The sequence below is a fragment of the Mesoplodon bidens genome (assembly GCF_964165515.1).
Source record: "Mesoplodon bidens genome assembly, chromosome: 4".
Taxonomy (NCBI): Eukaryota; Metazoa; Chordata; class Mammalia; order Artiodactyla; family Ziphiidae; genus Mesoplodon; species Mesoplodon bidens.
The window spans coordinates 72,160,336-72,179,904 of record NC_138160.1 but is presented as its reverse complement, the minus strand read 5'-3'; the positions used below and the strand labels follow the sequence as shown (position 1 = coordinate 72,179,904).

The 19,569-nt window shown below is 36.8% G+C and overlaps 1 protein-coding gene across 7 annotated transcripts in view; it reads left to right on the top strand.

Annotated features, from left to right (window-relative positions):
- Positions 1-18,493, top strand: part of MEF2C (myocyte enhancer factor 2C) — a 150,024-nt gene extending 131,531 nt beyond the window's left edge. For 6 of the 7 annotated variants that reach the window (XM_081231556.1, XM_081231558.1, XM_081231553.1 and 3 more), the window contains 4 exons: positions 4,732-4,904; positions 7,322-7,451; positions 8,050-8,185; positions 13,782-18,493. In XM_081231556.1, coding sequence (XP_081087682.1) covers positions 4,732-4,904; positions 7,322-7,451; positions 8,050-8,185; positions 13,782-14,103 — 761 coding nt within the window. In that variant the 3' untranslated portion in view covers positions 14,104-18,493. The remainder of the gene's footprint in view (positions 1-4,731; positions 4,905-7,321; positions 7,452-8,049; positions 8,186-13,781) is intronic. The other variant, XM_081231557.1, reaches the window with a different exon arrangement.
- The last annotated feature ends 1,076 nt before the right edge of the window (positions 18,494-19,569 follow it).

Here is a 19,569-nt window from a genome sequence, read left to right as displayed (position 1 = left end):
AAGAACCCTTCAACTAGAGACCAGGAACCCAAACAGGGGGTTATGGAAAGACCTAGTCAAATGGCAGCAAAAGCCTAAATTAGGATGGTGGCAATGGGAATGGAGGGAGACATTTTTGAAGAAAAGTTAGCAAGGTTTGGAAACTAATTGGATATGGAAGCGGGAATGAATAGTCAAAGATGACGACTTGAGAGACTCCAAAAACAGATCGTGCCAACGAAAAAATTAGCCTTGCTCCATGAGGACTAGTTTCTGTTTTGCGCTTATTAGATTTATATTCTTGTATTTGTAATTGAAAGTCCAGGAGAGAAAAAAAAAAAAAAAGTGACGTGAAAAGACTCATAATGTCTAAACATCCCAATAAGAGAAAGTTTCAGAACTTCGGGCTCAAAGAGAGCTATATACTCAATTGAGCTCTGTGAGACAAGGCAAAATGTCCTCCTCACAACATCTTAAGCCAGGAATATGTTCTTTGAATTTACAACTTCTTAAAATAGGAGCCAATTAAAAAAAAAAAAGAAAGAAAGAAAAGAAAAAGCAGCAAGTGTTTTCAAGTTAACTGGAAAGAAAAAATTTTTTTTCTCCTAACACCACATTTGAAGTTTTGTGTATTTACAGTAGTTTTAGTATGGGTGTTTAGAAACTTGTAACCAAGAGAGGTAGATTCTATTATCCTTTATACAAATTATATCGTGAATGCTTAAATTGTTTTCTGTGAAACAATATTTTTAATCAAACGAAACGATAAAACAAACGAACTCTAAAGTTGGTCTGTTCTTCGTTTTCTTATAATCTATAATCAGGAAATCCATTCACTCATGCTTTATAATTTTGGGGCTTTTAAGTGGTCAGGGGAATGTGACATCTGCATGCAGTCACATCCAAATTGATAATTGTCCCAGGCGGAGGGTAATTTTAAAACATGAAGGAAGGTGGAATTTGTATCTCAGAAGGTTATTGAAGGGTGGCGGTTCCCACCTCCCGACCCCTGACTTTGAAAGAGACTGTTCTTTTGGGCGAATTTATCTTAAGGTAGGACAGCAGCCTCAACCAAGGCCAAAGCGTCCTGAGTGGGGAGGCGGCTGCGGCTTCCGAGCCAGTTTAAATGCAGGCTCTTCTTAGCAGTAAACCACACGAATGTATTCATCACTGATTTTCAAATGATAGGTTTCTATATCACTGGTTTAGGATCCACAGCCTCACATTCCTGAATCTATATTATGCCAAAAGAATAACAACTTGGTGGCTGGAAACAGAAATGGTTATTATACGGCTCCAAAATGCTAGCTGGCACAATATGCTAAAAACAGCAGAAACTCACCGGTAAAAGGCAGAATTTATTTGTTCTCAAAAATAACTTTATGCTCTAAAAATATGAATCTAAGAAGTGTCATCGTGGTTCAAAATATTTTACCTTCAGTATGTAAACACCTTAAAATATATGACTAATCTTCTAAAATGGCATAATTTCCAAACAACAGGAAATATTCCAAGGGGAAAAATAGAATGCTTTTCCAATCAATTTTTTAAGTTTTGAGGCATTTATTGGGTGAAAAACTATAATATATGTTTGCTTTTTTTTCCTCCCGACTGCTGCCCCAAATCATTGTTTAAAATGTGGGCAAAAAGGGGTAGGCTTTGTTGGAATTTCTCAGAGTTTACTGTAGAAGATGTTTGTTTTTTTTAATAAAAAAAAAAAAGCTTTTCTCAGAGCCTTCGTGCAGCATTTCCATTTTCGCACACTGGCCCAGTGCTCGTCATATCACAGGACAACACATTTCATAAAGTGGTTTTACTTCCTTTTAGCAAAATAACTCCTCCATGCAAACCAGTATCGGCATCTACGACGCCGGGGTTTTAGTTTCTTCAGATCTGTTCAAGCTTCATTGCACTGCTTAACTGACTTTTTTTTCCCCCTTTCTTTTGAAATTACCCAGCTAATTTTCCATTTGATTGTTTATTTAAACCAGATCTCACACAGGCTTAATAGATAAGTGACATAGGCATTCAGCGTGTCTGTCAGTCTGAGCTTCAGCTGACAGGAAAGTAGAGAGCAAACTTTGTCTTGGTTTTCTCGCTCCCTTTTTATCCAGTGGAATCTATTAATTAAAACTAAAGCCCTAGCATAGTCACGATAATGATTCAGTAAGACACCTTAAATCTAAGACTCCTGTGAGCATTCCATTTGATCAAGCGTTTTTCTAAGTGAACATATCCTTTGTATTTCTCCTAGTGGAAAAAGGTAAATTGCATTTGTTTCATAAAATAACTTTTGCCACAGAAAACAATCCAAGTTAACTGTAAAAAAATGTTTTGGGCTTTTGACATATTTAGCTGGCTTTAGAGAATTTAGCTAATTTTCTTGAAGTTTATTATAGAAGAGTAATTTACATACAAATTCAACCAACACTTCTTAAGCAACTACTTTATACTTGACACGCTTTGGGGGAGGGGTTGTTTGTTTTATTTTGTGGGTTTTTTCTTCCAGTAAAGTGGAGAATTTTATGCATAATCCAATTGACAGATTTAATCTTGTAGTTATTTGTTATATATTCAGCCCGTTTATTCATGCATAAAATGAGACAAGTAAATGAATGGGGTATGAAGAACCAGTGTGCTCTACACAGTGTGCCTCAAATAGATTCTAATTCAAAAGATGTACCCATAAATATCTCCTGAAATATACCTGGGCTTTGCCTTCCCAATTCCTCATCATAGCTCAGGTCATCATAGAAGTTTCCAGACTGGATCACACGTATCAGGCCTTCCTAATAACAGAATATCCCAATACCAATAGATCTCTCTGTCCACTTAAAGGCCTGTGTTACCTCTGCTCTGCAACCTTCAGGGGTCTGCATTTCCACCATTTAAATCCAAGACACGTTAGCCTGGAATTCACAGGCTAAACTTCTGTGGGTTCCACAGCCCAACCCTCCATATTCCTTCAGGGTCTCTGACACTCCCCTCTTTCCATGGGTTCCCTTCTCACCAGGATGCTCACAAGGTCTGTCCCTGACCGTCCTCTGTACATTGCCACCTTGGACCTTTCCCAGTGCCCGGTCACAAGCCCAGAGATCTTACTACCTCTTCTCTTTTTTCAAGACTCACATCAGTTCTTGCCTCTTCCATGAATCTTGTTTGGATAATCTCTCCCCTCCTGGGAACCCAATAGCACTTAATCTGTATTGCTCTGTGGCACCTCACCCCAGGCTGCCTTGTCTTGGTGCGTATGTTTCATGCGTGTCTGTATTGGATTGCCACAAAGGGACTGCAGGGCCTTTGAGGACCGGGGGCTTGTCTCTGCATCCCCACTGGGTAGCACACAGTACCATTCGTCCTGGGGTAATAGATACTTGTGTTTTACGATAATGATAATGATGACGGTAACAACTGTCATCATTTGATGACATCATTTGACTGTCTCCTTTAGAGAGCTTTAGAAAACAACTGTCTAGGTAGGTTTCCAGCACGGGTTGTTGAATCACCTAGGTGGTTTCTCTTATTCTCCAATCAGAGATGGTAGAGGAAGCCAGCAGGGGACTTTCCGGTTCAGCTCAGGTTGCATCAGCTCCCTCCGCAGCTCTGCCTGTCACAGGACAGTATATTTTGAATTATGACAAATGGACACCTTCAGGTAGCCATTTGTCTGTTAGTGGAGGGCTAAGCATCAGAGACCAAAGAAAACCCTTTCAGGATGGTTCCCACTCAATGGCCACTCCTGTGCCCGTGCATCGGCACTTCAGTGGAGGCATCATCCCCTCATTTCGGCTCCTGAGAAGGAGTCCTGCTTTTTGAAGTTCTGTGTGAGCAAGAAAGCAGGGCTTCAGGTTCGTACACTGAGCTTAGTGAGGAGAGCAAACCAGATGGAAGAAAGCCATAGGGAGAAATCGCTCAAAGACAAGGGGAACCGAATAGCAAAGCGTGTGAGAGGCTGCTACTCCTCCTGCATGTCCTAGAAATTATAGTCTTGCTGGTATGCCCTTTCTTCACTTAAGGACACACAGATACACAAAATAAAACCCAAATCGTTGAACCAAAAGAGTGAGTCATGCTGGCCAGACCTCCGCCGAGCTAGTCAATTAAAGTGCAGGACCAATTCAGTGCTTTTCTTAGACCCTGAACGACTGACTGTCTGACTTTCTTCCCAATTTTTTTTTTAATTAATGAATTTATTTATTTTTGGCTGTGTTGGGTCTTCGTTTCTGTGCGAGGGCTTTCTCTAGTTGCAGCGAGTGGGGGCCACTCTTCATTGCGGTGCGTGGGCCTCTCACTATCGTGGCCTCTCTTCTTGCGGAGCACAGGCTCCAGATGCGCAGGCTCAGTAGTTGTGGCGCACAGGCTCTAGTTGCTCCGCGGCATGTGAGATCTTCCCAGACCGGGGCTCAAACCCGTGTCTCCTGCATTGGCAGGCAGATTCTCAACCACTGTGCCACCAGGGAAGCCCCCAAAATTTTTTTAATAGAAAAAAATTATATGCTGGTTTCTGGGCAAGTTGCTATCTATTAGGTCTCTTCTCATTAAGAGTTTTTAATCTTCCTTCAGAGGAATGTTAAATAACTGATTGGGTTCCTGATGTGGAGGCTGTCAGTCATCCTGTGAACCTTCAGTGTACGTTATTGTCTCACCCTGGTAATCCTTTATCCTTAATCTCATGTAGTGTATTCTCTAGAAACATTTTGTGAGTCTAGATTTTTTTTTTTCCTCAGTCCTCTCATTGTTTTGTGTTAACAGGGAACGGGTATGGCAATCCCCGAAACTCACCAGGTCTGCTGGTCTCACCTGGTAACTTGAACAAGAATATGCAAGCAAAATCTCCTCCCCCCATGAATTTAGGGATGAATAACCGTAAACCAGATCTCCGAGTTCTTATTCCACCAGGCAGCAAGAATACGATGCCATCAGTGGTAATGTGAAATTACATTTTAAATAAATGTTGCTGTTTTGTATATGTCTTGCTATTTGTGTATTTGTCTAACTTTATGAAGTACTCACATGCTCCCAGAAAATTAACACGTCAGTGCTATTGCTGGGGCCCTGTTGGATTTAGCTATTATTTCTGGTAACTAGTGTGCACTTTCCCTTTTCCGTGGAAAAAAAGAACCCAACATCCAAAAAACTCCACTATACGGCTGGTGTTCTGGGGCAAAGAAAACATTTCCTTTTAAGGCCTGCAATTTATAATTAGAAAAAAATCATTACCTAGTACTCTGCTTATGACACATATGATTTGATTTGACCAATGGTAGAACCACACTCACAGAATGAGGTATTTCATAACAGATTTTTACAGTATTGAACTAAATAAGTATGTCCTTAAGGTACTGACAATGAAAAATCTTTCTCAAAATTCCTAAATGAACTTTCTCCCGTTAATTAGCAATCCTTTTCTGAGGTGTATTGCAATGATAATGTTTAATGCATCACATGCCTATGCACTGCCTCAATTCATCTTTCCAAATATGCATTTTATGCCAATAGTTACCTCTCAAAAATAAATTGTCTTAAAATTCTAGGCATTTTGAGAACAAAGATTATATTTTTATTTTACATCAAAAAAAGTTGTGGCACTTATAAGAATAAATAAATATGAAATACAAATAATATCCCTGGAAGCTATCATTTTTCTTTCTCCTGGGTCTGAAGGACTAAGGTGAAGATAACATTGTGGGACCACATTCAGCAACAAAGAGACTTACATCCGTGTTCTCCAAATTAGCTTTGCTTAAGAGCGAGAACATTTAAAACCAAGATTCAGTAGACAGATTTAGATCATTCTGCAAATACATTTTTTTTTCTTTCTCTGCTCTGTGGCAAGCTTCAGGGTAAAACAGTCCTGCAAGCTGATTAGTTTATTATGGCACAGTGCAGATTAATTTTGAATATCAACCCCCCAAAATTCACATAATGTGCAACATTCCCTTCGGGAAAGGCTGGATAAATAAAACCTCCCACAGGGCCACAGCCAAGCAGTGTGGGCCATGCGTGGCAGGCTGTCTCTATCAGCAGATTTATTCCAAGTCCCTTAAAACTGAGGCTTTCCCAGGGTTTCTTGTGAGCCATCCGTCAGGTCTCTCACTGGCAGCCAGGTGCGGTTTCCCCCTTCCTCCAGCAAGTGGGGTTTCAAAGTACAATCTTTTTTTTTTTTCTTCCTCAAAATGTGGTGGTGAAATAATGAACGTTGAGACACTGACCTGTGCTGAAAACTGGATAGATTGTCTTCATGTTTGAGACAAACAGCTCATTAAAGAAAACAAAGAATGTCTTTGTAGGAGTTATCTTTAGAGTCTGAGTTTTAAAACTGTTTAAACTGTTGTGTCTATCAGAAGATGCTTCTCCTTTTGTTGAAAAGATTTTGCCCAATTATAAATATTTACAGACACTAATTAATAAAACTCCTTCCGCATGCTCTCAGTCTGAGGATGTCGACCTGCTTTTGGTAAGTGGTGAGGGTGCTTCTCTTCAATGGCACGTGCAAGGAGAAATCCAAAGTGACTGTTAGGTGGAGAGGTAGCAGTAGTAAAATGGAAAGATTTCAGGAGTTAGTGTGTGTCAATATTGATTATATTTAAACGCCATTCATTTCAAGTATCACTCATAGGTGAGATATCAGGTTATCTATTTTTCTGTGTCAACCCCTGTAAGTAAAGGCCACGCTTTCAGTTTATTTTAGGATTTAATTTATAGTAAAATTGTAACAAACAAAAATATCCTTAGTTATTTAAAACCATGAATATGCTTATTTTTCTAAGCATTAAATTCTCAAGATATTTAAATTTATATGAATTTTTAATCTCCTTGCTCTAAGGAATTAAATATATACGTTAGCTGCTTTGCCATCTAGTTTGAGGGAATGTTAGAAGAATCTGAAAAAAGGTGGTCAGAGCACCACCTGCTGGTCAAAATATAGCATGAACCCTCTACCCATCTGCTCTGGTGTGTATAGAACTGAGCATAAAAACCACCATGGTTGATTTTAATTTTTTTAAATTTGCATTTGAATAAAAACTGAAACAATAGAAGTACAGTATACATATTTCATCAGTTTTCAACATAGTCTGTTTTTACCCATAATAAAGCTATGGTACTTGTTACTAGTTCAGTTGCCTAGGAGATACTGATGTAATGGGTTACTATGGCAACAACTGGTCTCTTGAAGGATTGTAAATGATAGGGTTGGCAGAGTTCATAGAGACACATGTTAAATGATTAATTTCATGAGATTTGTACCAAGTTCTCTTTATGTGCAACACTAATACTGAAATCTAGTATTTTTAACTCTTAAAAAATTCTATAAGTAATATCTTTTTATTTACTTTAAAAGAATCAAAGGATAAATAACTCCCAGTCTGCTCAGTCATTGGCTACCCCAGTGGTTTCCGTAGCAACTCCTACTTTACCAGGACAAGGGATGGGAGGATATCCATCAGCCATTTCAACAACATATGGTAACGGTGAGTAGTTTGCCATGTTCAAATAATACATTAAATACTTTTTATTAAAAAGCAAGATGAAAAAGACATTACTCTTTAGTCTGCTAGGAAGCTTGATTTAATACCTGTGGAGTCCAGAGCACTATACCATTACCTATTCATTACTAAGACAAAGTGAATATCCATACGTTTCTTTCTTAGTGAACAAAAGTTTTATTAACCCAACCTGAATTCAATATATAAGAACAATTTCAAGAAAATGAGCTATTGTTTCTTTGATGTAATAGAAAGCTCATTTTCTCAAGGTTGTTTAAAAAACATTTCTAGGTCATCAAATACTATGTACCTACTTGTGATACCAGATTGTAGTTCTAATAAACTAGAATTGCAGGCTGTATTACATTGACATTTTCATGGAATACTTAATTTTTGGTATATGGTATATCTCTTTTAAATTAAAATTGTCCCTAATGTTTTATTTCCCTCCCTTCCGCAAAAAAAAAGTATAACAATCATTAAATACTACTAATAGAATATTTTAAAAATTGAAAATGATTATTCACCACTTGATAATTTCCAAATTGAATATTTTCCCTGACTCTCTTATTCTCTTCTCTAGAGTACTCTCTGAGTAGCGCAGACCTGTCGTCTCTGTCTGGGTTTAACACCGCCAGCGCTCTTCATCTTGGCTCAGTAACTGGCTGGCAACAACAACACCTACATAATATGCCGCCATCCGCCCTCAGTCAACTGGGGTAAGCAATATTACTTCTTTCATAATACACTTTTAGAATGCATTGGTAAATGACAAATGGCAGTCTCTAACTGTGTGCTCTAATGTCCCTTTAGAGGATGTAAAATTCTACTTTATCAAAATCTGGAAGTTTAATACCTTTCAGGTAGCTTAAATATTACTTTCCTTCTTCTTTATGAGGAGGGGGAACTCTGTGATAGTAGGGTATGTTATTTCCCAGTTGTTTTAGGCTATATTTGTTTCCACTTCTGTCAATGATAAGTTTTTCTTCAGTTAAGTTTTCACATAGTTCATGTGGGACATAAGAAAACATTTATAGTTATTAGTTTTTTAAATTTTTGAGATATTTGAGAATCCTTTTCACTTAGCATAAACCACATAGTTCATGCTAATGTAATGAACATAGCCTAATACTCAGAGGGTCAGCTATTCCACTGATATACAAACTTCATATATTTATAATGTACTCATAATATAGTTGTATATTCATAGATGTATGAATGTAAATATATGTAAATGTGCATACATACACTAATTATCTAAATTTGGGTATAAAAATAATTTTTGTTGTTTTCTGAAGTCAGAAGATGTCTATTTCTGCCCCCTTGTGGTACTTTTGAGCTATGTCTTTATTATAGAAATAACTCCTGTCATTTATCAATCGGAAAGTTCAAATCTTAAAAGGCCCGGAATTCACAAATAATACTACTTGTAAAACCTTTTTTAAGTTTAAAACATGAACCAAAGACATGACTTTCAGTTTAATAACTCCAAAACTTCAATTAATCTTCAAAAGAAATTACTAGGAGGATATAAACTATTAAAGATAAACCATTTTTATATTTTTATATTTATATTTTAGAAAAGTGGGGTATGCCTACCCCACTTTTACTTTTCTGCTGAGATGTTAGTTAAAATAGTTAGCTAATTCTATGTTCATATTCTAAGGAGACAATGAGAATACAACTCTGATTAGAATAAAAGTCACTGACTGCTATCACAACTTCTCTCTTACTCTGCTCCAGCACCACTAGCTTTCACGTGGAATTGATTTCACATAGATTACTGCTCTGGTTGTGGAGTCTTCACCCATTTACTATTTGCTTATATGCATTTTACTCACTAATCACTATTGTTGAAACTCTAACCTCTCATGTAAAAAATAAAATAAATTCACTTGACACTGTTGCTCTGCTTTCTTGAAAGATTAACTTTGAAGATATGTTATATGTTGAACAGCAACAGAATGTCTCTTTTTAGAATAACATTTAAATTTTCCCAGAAATGTTAACTATCCAAATAGACATTTATGGCAATAACTTTTTCAGGCAGTTGTCACTAAGTACATCGTATCAAACAGGCAATCTTAAAATACACACACGTGGCATTGTGCTTCTGTGGTTCGGCAGTGAATCCACTGTTCGTGCTTCTTGTCAAAAATAAAGGTAGCTGTTTACTTCTCGTTTTTCACAAAATTCATCCATTATAGGACTGACTTTCCTTAGAAATTATTAATGTCAAAAGCCATATTATTTTCTCCGACTATGGCTTTCTTTTCAGTAACACCCGATAATTTGCATTTTTACATAGAAAACACATGTATTTACGTATCTTAACTACACTACAATTTTTAAATTCTCTTCTATTACATGGGAAGAATGAAATTCTCTGCTGCCTTTAATAGAGGCTTCAGTAAATGAGAAAGAAGTGACAGCCCTGGACTAGAGAGGAACTGAATTACAACAGCCAAGGATGAAGCATTTTGTTTAATTCCAGTTTCTTTCAACACCAATTCTCATGGTGCATGAGTTGACTCTGAGTTTAGTCTATGTGTTTTTATTGCACTTAATCACTTCCCTTATCCCTCAAATAGATACCCCTTCCAGACCTTCTAATTCTAGACCGCCTGCCTGCCTGCCTTCCTTCCCTCCTTCCTTCCTTCCTTCCTTCCTTCCCTCCTTCCTTCCTTCCTTCCTTCCTTCCTCTTTCTCTCTCTCTCTTTCTCTCTTTCTCTGTCTCTCTTTCTCTCTCTCTCTCTCTCTCTCTCTCTCTCTCTCTCTCACACACACACACACACACAGTAGTTTTCAAAAGGAGATTCCTTCAAATGAGCTAGCCTATGCTCACACCATTAAATATTAAAAAGAAAAAGAAATTCCAAAGTTGTAATATTTATGTAAAATAAATTATATGAGCTACCTTTATTCCTTACAATGTAAATCAGTTCTTAAAAACTGATATTTTTCCAGGCCAAAGTAGTCCCAAATGCTTGTGTGGTGGACTCACATTCTTTCGGATAGATACAGTGTTCAAAGCAGAGTAAAATATCTTTCAGCCCACCTAAGTAGAAATTCCTCGCAGCCCAAGAGGGTTGCCACAATTCTTTCTCAAAATTAAAGAAGTAGGAAAGAGCTCTTCATATTTTGTTCATAGAAATACCTTTAAGTTCTTAAAGCTATACTGTTAGCACTATCTAGTATCTGATTTTATCTAAACAAGTTAGATAAACAGCATAAACTGACCTATGTAGAGGGCAGAGCAGACTGGCAGAAGGAACTTGCCATCAGGGGTTAGCAAAAGTCATTTGAATACTAATATTTGAGAAAATGACCCTCAAATTTTTTGGTATTTTTCTCCTACCACCTAAAAAAAAGACAACCTATTTTCTAGAAGCATTTCCATCATCATCCTTGTTGATGTGGGTATTCAGTACATACTGAGAGATGACTTTAAGTAAAGACGATTTTTAAAAGGTTAGGTTACATATAGTTTGATAGTCTAATTTCCAGACGGGGGCAGTAAGAAATTTGAATAAAGCTATCCAGTCATGTTTCATTTCTCAACAATATGGGGAACATCGGTGTTTCCCCAGCCAGAAGGAAGGCATCTGTAGTAGCTGGGAGCTTGCAGCAGGACTGGATATGGGAACATGCCTATCTGGCTTCTGTCTCCCCATCTACCTCCTCATCACCTACGCATAGGAAGTATCTCACAATTATCTGTGTCTGTAAAAATTTTGTTCTCAAGAAAAGTAGACCAACATGCTTATATCTGAATCTAGTATATATACAGCGAAGTGCTGTTAATGCTCCTTTTTCAAGAACATACTTCTTTGATAATGGAGACTAGCCAATTAAACTTCATTCTGTTTTGAATCCCATAGCACAGTATAATGAAGCTGAATCTAAGATATCACTTACAATGCATTACTGTGGATTTAGTGTCCCCAGAACTACTCAAAATGCTTCATAAACGCTTTCACTGTCAAATGAAATGCCACCAGCTAAGTTTATCTTATCTTAGGGGGTAGCCTAGTTGTTTGTAGGAAAGGATAAACAGTTAGTGTTGTATCTTTTGTGGGGAAGAGATATAGCAAAATCTATACAAGCCAGCTGACTTTGGGAAATGGAGTGAATAAGTAGAAAAAGCAGCTTCCAAAAGCTGTATTAAAGAAACAGCATTTTTATATTATTTTTTGCTCAGTTTATCCAGATTAACTGCTTATACTGGTTCAACTCACCAAATTGTTTTTTCTGATTTTCCATGTCACCCTGCCTCTGAATCTAAATGTCAAAGGGCAGGCAAAAGTATTTATTGATATGCCACTTTATTTTCAGACCCCTAATTGACATTCATTATTAAACAGTTGTGTGATTCATAGTAGAAGCATTTAATTAAATTTTAGTGAAATAGTCTTTCTTATCCAGAGCCAGGAAAATTCTTTCTTCCAGAAATCAAAAGATGATTTCCTGTGACATCAAAATGAATCATTAAGTAACTCTGAACCAAGATAAAATAGTCCACCATTATGGATCCTTTTGAAATACAGGTGTTCCCCTCCTCATTTCAATATCTTTTTGATTTAAAGATTATTTAATTAAAAGTCTTAGGAAATTAGTATAATAATATACAATGTAAAATAAAAACAAATAAATAAAAGTATAAACAGGTGATTGAAAATTATATACACTCAATGTGTAGTATCTTGATATAAATGCTAAGACTGCTTTGATTCTGTAAGACCATAAAAGAGAGAGAAAGAGAGCCTTATTAGGGAAACAAACAATTCTCCCTTATGTTATTCTCTACATTAGCTCATCTATTAATAAGAGAAGGAAAGTAATTCTTTGCCAGTAGGTGGTGCTTTTGTATAAAACATCACTCAGAGATAAACTCATTTCTAATTTTGTTATCTCTATATATCTTGAACCTGAAATGCATCTTCCAAAAGCCCAGCCCCAAGTTACTCCACTTTTTCCTCTGAAATATATGCCCATTTTCTCACTGCTTACAGTGACATTTTTAATACCATCTAATTCTCTCCATTGGAAAGTAACATAATCACATACATGAGTAGGTGGGTTTGCTTTCCTGTTTAAAATGGGTGTGTCTGTATGGATGATTCTTTACTGTGACTCTCCTCAGTAAAAGAGATTTCTGTTCCCTCTTTACAATATGGACAAGTAACACTGACTCTTAGCCGTGGATATCAGTGCACTCAGAATGTAAGAACAGTACAAGCATCTTAAAATTGATGTCAGCAATATTACTATGGTTTATCCTGATCAAAGTCATTGTGATTGCTAGTCTACACCTAAGAGCTTAATGCTTCTCCCTCCAGAACTTCCAAGTATCTAAATTCTCCCACACCTTGGAAGAAGGGCAAGTTACGCTATCCTGGAATACATGAGGATTAAGGGTTATAAACCCAGTAAAATCACACTAGGTCCTTTTTTACAACAACCTTTGCTGAGGCAAATCCAGATTCATCAACTAATGACAATGATAAATTAGAGGAGTGGTCTTAGTATCCCAGCAGGGAGAGACTAGCAATAATAATATTGAGGTAATTGTGGGGAAAAAAACAGTATTTTCATCCCATGTAACTGAGAAGGGATGAAGAAAGTCAAATTCTTTCTCAGTTTTAGTGGGATAGGAATTCTTAAGTGTTTTTAAGCCAATACTTAAAATTTCCTTCCCCGTCTTTCCCCATCCCAAGCTTTTCACCAGAAACAGTTATAAGTAGCATTTTATGGATTCTATTTATTTGAAATTTGAACTTTCTTCACTTTCTCTGAAGACTATGCAACTTAATGTGCATATTAAATTCAGGGAAACATTTATATCCATAATAAGCTGTCTACAATAATTTTCAAACACAGGCATTAGTAAATCAAAGAAGTCTAATTCAGAACCTAAGCCCTAAATTGTTAAACCCTATTGTTAAGTCTTGGATTACATTTTGGAACTAGCCTAGGGAGAAATTCCATGGACAGAGAAAATGCTTTTTCCAGCGTGTCTTGTTAAAACCTTCCTGAACCGGTAACCCGTACATTTAGGGAGGCTGTGAGAGACTAGAGGTATGATTCATGAGGCCTGGACTAGTTAAATGCTGGAATTATTACGGGGCAAATCAACAAAAGCATCCCAATTGCTCTAAGAAGGCGATGCCCCCAGGTGCTTTCAAACACGCTCTCCTCCCTCTGGGCATGCTCTGTTGTCGATGCAAATCTTTAAGCTGATGTTTTATGTAATTGTGAGTTCCTGGGGGCTCCAGGCCTCCTCCATCTGTAACTGGGTTTCCTTTCCTCCTACAGAGCTTGCACTAGCACTCATTTATCTCAGAGTTCAAATCTCTCCCTGCCTTCTACTCAAAGCCTCAACATCAAGTCAGAACCTGTTTCTCCTCCTAGAGACCGTACCACCACCCCTTCGAGATACCCACAACACACGCGCCACGAGGCGGGGAGATCTCCTGTTGACAGCTTGAGCAGCTGTAGCAGTTCGTACGATGGCAGCGACCGAGAGGATCACCGGAACGAATTCCACTCCCCCATTGGACTCACCAGACCTTCGCCGGACGAAAGGGAAAGTCCCTCAGTCAAGCGCATGCGACTCTCTGAAGGATGGGCAACATGATCAGATTATTACTTAATAGTTTTTTTTTTTCTTGCAGTGTGTGTGTGTGCTATACCTTAATGGGGAAGGGGGGTCGATATGCATTATATGTGCTGTGTGTGGAAAAAAAAAGTCAGGTACTCTGTTTTGTAAAAGTACTTTTAAATTGCCTCAGTGATACAGTATAAAGATAAACAGAAATGCTGAGATAAGCTTAGCACTTGAGTTGTACAACAGAACACTTGTACAAAATAGATTTTAAGGCTAACTTCTTTTCACTGTTGTGCTCCTTTGCAAAATGTATGTTACAATAGATAGTGTCATGTTGCAGGTTCAACGTTATTTACATGTAAATAGACAAAAGGAAACATTTGCCAAAAGCGGCAGATCTTTACTGAAAGAGAGAGCAGCTGTTATGCAACATATAGAAAAGTGTATAGATGTTTTGGACAGACCCGGCAAAGGGTGGCCATGGTTAAATGTTAGGAACACATCAGGTCACCTAACACCCACCCCGAGAACGCTCACAAACCTGCAGGCACATCCTTGGTGTATGGCACTCATGAGAAAGGATCGACGACCATTAAAAGAGGACCATACCTATTTTTAAAAATGTGGAGTTTGAGGGCTAACGTATTTAATTAAATAAATAAATAAATCTGGGTCTGCATCTCTTATTAAATAAAAATATAAAAATATGTACATTACATTTTGCTTATTTTCATATAAAAGGTAAGACAGAGTTTGCAAAGCATTTGTGGCTTTTTGTAGTTTACTTAAGCCAAAATGTGTTTTTTTCCCCCTTGATAGCTTCGCTAATATTTTAAACAGTCCTGTAAAAAAACCAAAAAGGACTTTTTGTATAGAAAGCACTACCCTAAGCCATGAAGAACTCCATGCTTTGCTAACCAAGATAACTGTTTTCTCTTTGTAGAAGTTTTGTTTTTGAAATGTGTATTTCTAATTATATAAAATATTAAGAATCTTTTAAAAAATCTGTGAAATTAACATGCTTGTGTATAGCTTTCTAATATATATAATATTATGGTAATAGCAGAAGTTTTGTTATCTTAATAGCGGGAGGGGGGTATATTTGTGCAGTTGCACATTTGAGTAACTATTTTCTTTCTGTTTTCTTTTACTCTGCATACATTTTATAAGTTCAAGGTCAGCTGTCAAAAGGATAACCTGTGGGATTAGAACATATCACATTGCAACACCCTAAATTGTTTTTAATCCATTAGCAATCAATTGGGTCAACTGACATCCATTGTATATACTAATTAGTTTCTTTCATGCTATTTTTTTTGTTTTTGTTTTTGCATTTTTATCAAATGCAGGGCCCCTTTCTGATCTCACCATTTCACCAGGCATCTTGGAATTCAGTAAGTGCATACCCTAAACTTGCCCATATCCTAAATGATATGGTTGGTTTTCAGCCTAAAATTTGATAACGCTTTTAAGAAATATGCCCAGAATAGAGAGCTGTGTCGGGGCACATGTCCCGCCAAGATAGCCCTAGAAACAAGTGATATGGAGTTTACTCTATGCATGAGTTATAAATTCCCACAGAAGAAAAATGTGAAAGACTGGGTGCTAGATAAGAAGGAAGCAGGTAAAGGGATAGTTGCTTCGTCATCCGTTTTTAATTATTTTGCCTGACCCTTAACAATCTTGTCAGCAATATAGGACTGTTGAACAATCCCGGTGTGTCAGGACCCCCAAATGTCACTTCTGCATAAAGCATGTATGTCATCTATTTTTTCTTCAATAAAGAGATTTAATAGCCATTTCAAGAAATCCCATTAAAGAACCTCTCTATGTCCCTTTTTTTTTAATTTTCAAAAAATAATGATGACTCTTGTCTAGTATTCGTCTATAAGGGATTAATTTTCAGACCCTTTAAAAAGTGAGTGCCATAAAAGAAAGTTGATATATATTGTTTAAAAGAGATTTCAGTCTAGGAATGATTTTCTCTTGGAATGTGAAGATCTGTCGATTCATCTCCAGTCATACACATTGACATACACAGCAAAGAAGATAGACAGTAAGATCGACACTGCTATATCAGGTGTAGGACATTTCTTATCCAGTTTTTTCTTTTTCTTGCATAGTTGCTATGTGTTTCTCATTGCAAAAGGCTGCCGCTGGGTGGCAAAAGCCAAGAGACCTTACTAACTAGGCTATATTTTTCTTAACTTGATCTGAAATCCACAATTAGACCACAATGCACCTTTGTTTGTATCCATATAGGATGCTAGCCTGCCTTGTACTAATGTTTTATATACTAAATCAAACAAAAAAAATCAATCATTTCATATATCCCACTACTCCAGTTATCCATGGAACATGAAAGAAAAACATTTATGCAGAGGAAAAACAGAAAATCATCCCTGAACACACACACACACACACACACACACACACACATTCACACATGGGGGAAAAAAAACAAAATTATTTTCCTCGCCATAAATTTGATCCCATTCTTACAACCCATCCTTATAACTTGATGTGTACAAAATATGCAAATGTCACAAATGTTCTTTGTCATTTCAAAACACTTTATCAATAACTTACCAGTGGGTGGGAAAGGGTCATTATGTGAAAATATGAAAAAATAGCCATATTAATTTTTTACCTGCAATTTGCCTCAGCAAGAAAGAAAAAGTGATTTTCTAATGCTGAAGATAAAGTAAGCTAAAGTACCAGCAGAAGCCTTGGCTATTTATAGCAGTTCTGACAATAGTTTTATAAGAACATGAAAAGAACAGAATCACTTGAAAATGGATGCCAGTCATCTCTTGTTCCCACTACTGAATTCGTATAAAGTGGTGGCAAGATAGCAAAGGGATAATCTGAGAATTTTTTAAAGATGATTTAATGAGAAGAAGCACAATTTTGATTGTGATGAGTCACTTTCTGTAAACAATCACTGTCTATCTTTACCCTTATATCTTATCTGTAATTTACCATTTATTGTATTTGCAAAGCTAGTATGGTTTTGGGTTTTTATCATGGTAAATCCTTTGTATTCAGGAGTTTAGGGCAGAGCCCTGAGGGAGTGTTATTTTACATAACCCATCCTAGAGTAACATTTTAGGCAACATTCTTCATTGCAAGTAAAAGAACCATAAGTGGCATTTTACACAGCTTACAATTATTGTTATATCTAATCCTATTTTAGAAGATTTTTTGGTAATATTAAGCTTAAATACTGGTAAAACTGATGCAATATACGCAAGCTGCACAACCTGTATGCATTGGTGCGTGGAAGGCTGTTCATTTCAACCTTTTTTAAAATTGTGTTTTTTAGTAAAATGGCTTATTTTTTCCCAAAGGTGGAATTTAGCATTTTGTAATGATGAATATAAAAATACCTATCATCCTCAGATCATTTTAAGGTTAACTAAGGTGAAAATTTAAAAAAATTCCAATACACTTTTTAAAAAAATGTCTGCCCTCTCACACTTTTATGTATTTATTTTTCTTACATACCCATCTTCGAACTTAGAGATAGCATTTTTTGCCCCCTTTTTCTTTGTTTTTGTTTTTTACTCCAGAGAGTAAATGCTTTGTATTTCTTTCTTTAGAAAAAAAAAAAAAGATTTTTTTTTTTAAAGAAGAAGCAGCCACTTGAACCCTCAATAAATGCTGTTGCCTAAGCATGGCGTACTTCATCTGTTCCCGTTTGTGCCATCTGCTGTGATGTCATCACTTATATGGCGTTAATTTCCTGCCACTACAGATCTTTTGAAGATTGATGGAATACTGGTGTCTGTTAGAATGCTTCAGACTACAAGATGTAATTAAAGGCTTTTCTTAATACGTTTTAACCAAAGATGTGGAGCAATCCAAGCCACATATCTTCTACATTAAATTTGTCCATTTTGGTTATTTTCATAATCGGGTATTGCATTTTGCCTTCCCTGTTCATACCTCAAATTGATCCATACCTCAGTTTAATTCAGAGAGGTCAGCTAAGAGATGGATTCTGTTGTGGTTTGAATGCATTACCAGTGTTCTCTTGGAGCGAAGCAGCCCTGGGTCACTGTAGGCATAGGACTTGGATTGCTTCAGATGGTTTGCTGTATCATTTTTCTTCTTTTTCTTTTTCTGGGGACTTGTTTCCATTAAATGACAGTAATTAAAATAGCTTGTAAATGAGGGCATACAAGCATTTGCAACAAATATTCAAATAGAGGCTCACAGCGGCATAAGCTGGACTTTGTCGCCACTAGATGACAAGATGTTATAACTAAGTTAAACCACATCTGTGTATCTCAAGGGACTTAATTCAGCTGTCTGTAGTGAATAAAAGTGGGGAATTTTCAAAAGTTTCTCCTGCTGGAAATAAGGTATAATTTGTATTTTGCAGACAATTCAGTAAAGTTACTGGCTTTCTTAGTGATGCAGTGTCTGTGGTGCATTTTTTTAATTAATGTTTTGCTGTTTAAATTTATTCCACTTTATCGTGTTTTTTTAAAGCAGCTTCTCCCACAAGCACAAGTGAGCTTTCTCAGTTTTCAACTCAAAATACTCAAAAAGAGGGATATTTGTTTTTTGGTGGGGAGGGAGAGTGTGAATTGTTTCCCTGCTCTTGGGGTGATATATATATCCAGCCAGTGTGGGAAGTTCATTGTGATATATGTATCCAGCCAGTGTGGGAAGTTCAAGGTTCTTATCAAGTGGCTCAACTTTGTTATCAAAGCAGTTCCGTGAAGATCTTTGATAACTTGCTTAATTACACAGACTTTTCCAAAACTCATTGTGCAAGGTATCCCCATGTTTAATATTTTTTAAACTAAAGTGTGTAAAAAGCACTTCCAGACTTATTTCTTTTTTCTTCATCAGAGTAGTCTACTTAACCAAAAGAGGCTGAAAACATAGGCTTCTATCTAAATATTTGAGGAAATTAGTGAATCCATCCATTTTTAGAAACTATAAAATATATCCATTACCAAAATTTAATTACTGATATAATTTCTAAAGGAAATGTCCTTAGAAAGATCAACATAGAGACTAATTTAGGAACTGAAAAGGAAACAAGGAGGCCCTGGCCAGCCGACTGGAGAACTGGGCTTTTGCATTAGCAGTGACTCCTCCTCTGATGAAAAAAAGAATGCCTCCTGCAGAAACACTGCCTGTGGCTTCAGAATAGCAGTGCTTTTCTCTTTGTTCTCTTTATCCATTTTCAGCAAACATTTATTAAGCAATTATTATGTGTATCTTGTGGTAGATTCTAGGATGAATCAAGATGTAGCTCTTGCTATTAATAAATGTATAACCTAATAGGAGATTAAAAGGCTAATAGGAAATAGGAAATGTTTTCAGAGACATCTGCAAAGTGCTAGAAGGGAACCACTTTGGCCATCTTTGGAACAGAGCTGAAGCCCCGAGAATAGGCACTTCATAATCTGCCCAGCAGAAGCAGTCTTTGACTTGTCTTTGGAGGTGGGTAGGATGGAGAAAGGCCCAGATGGATGA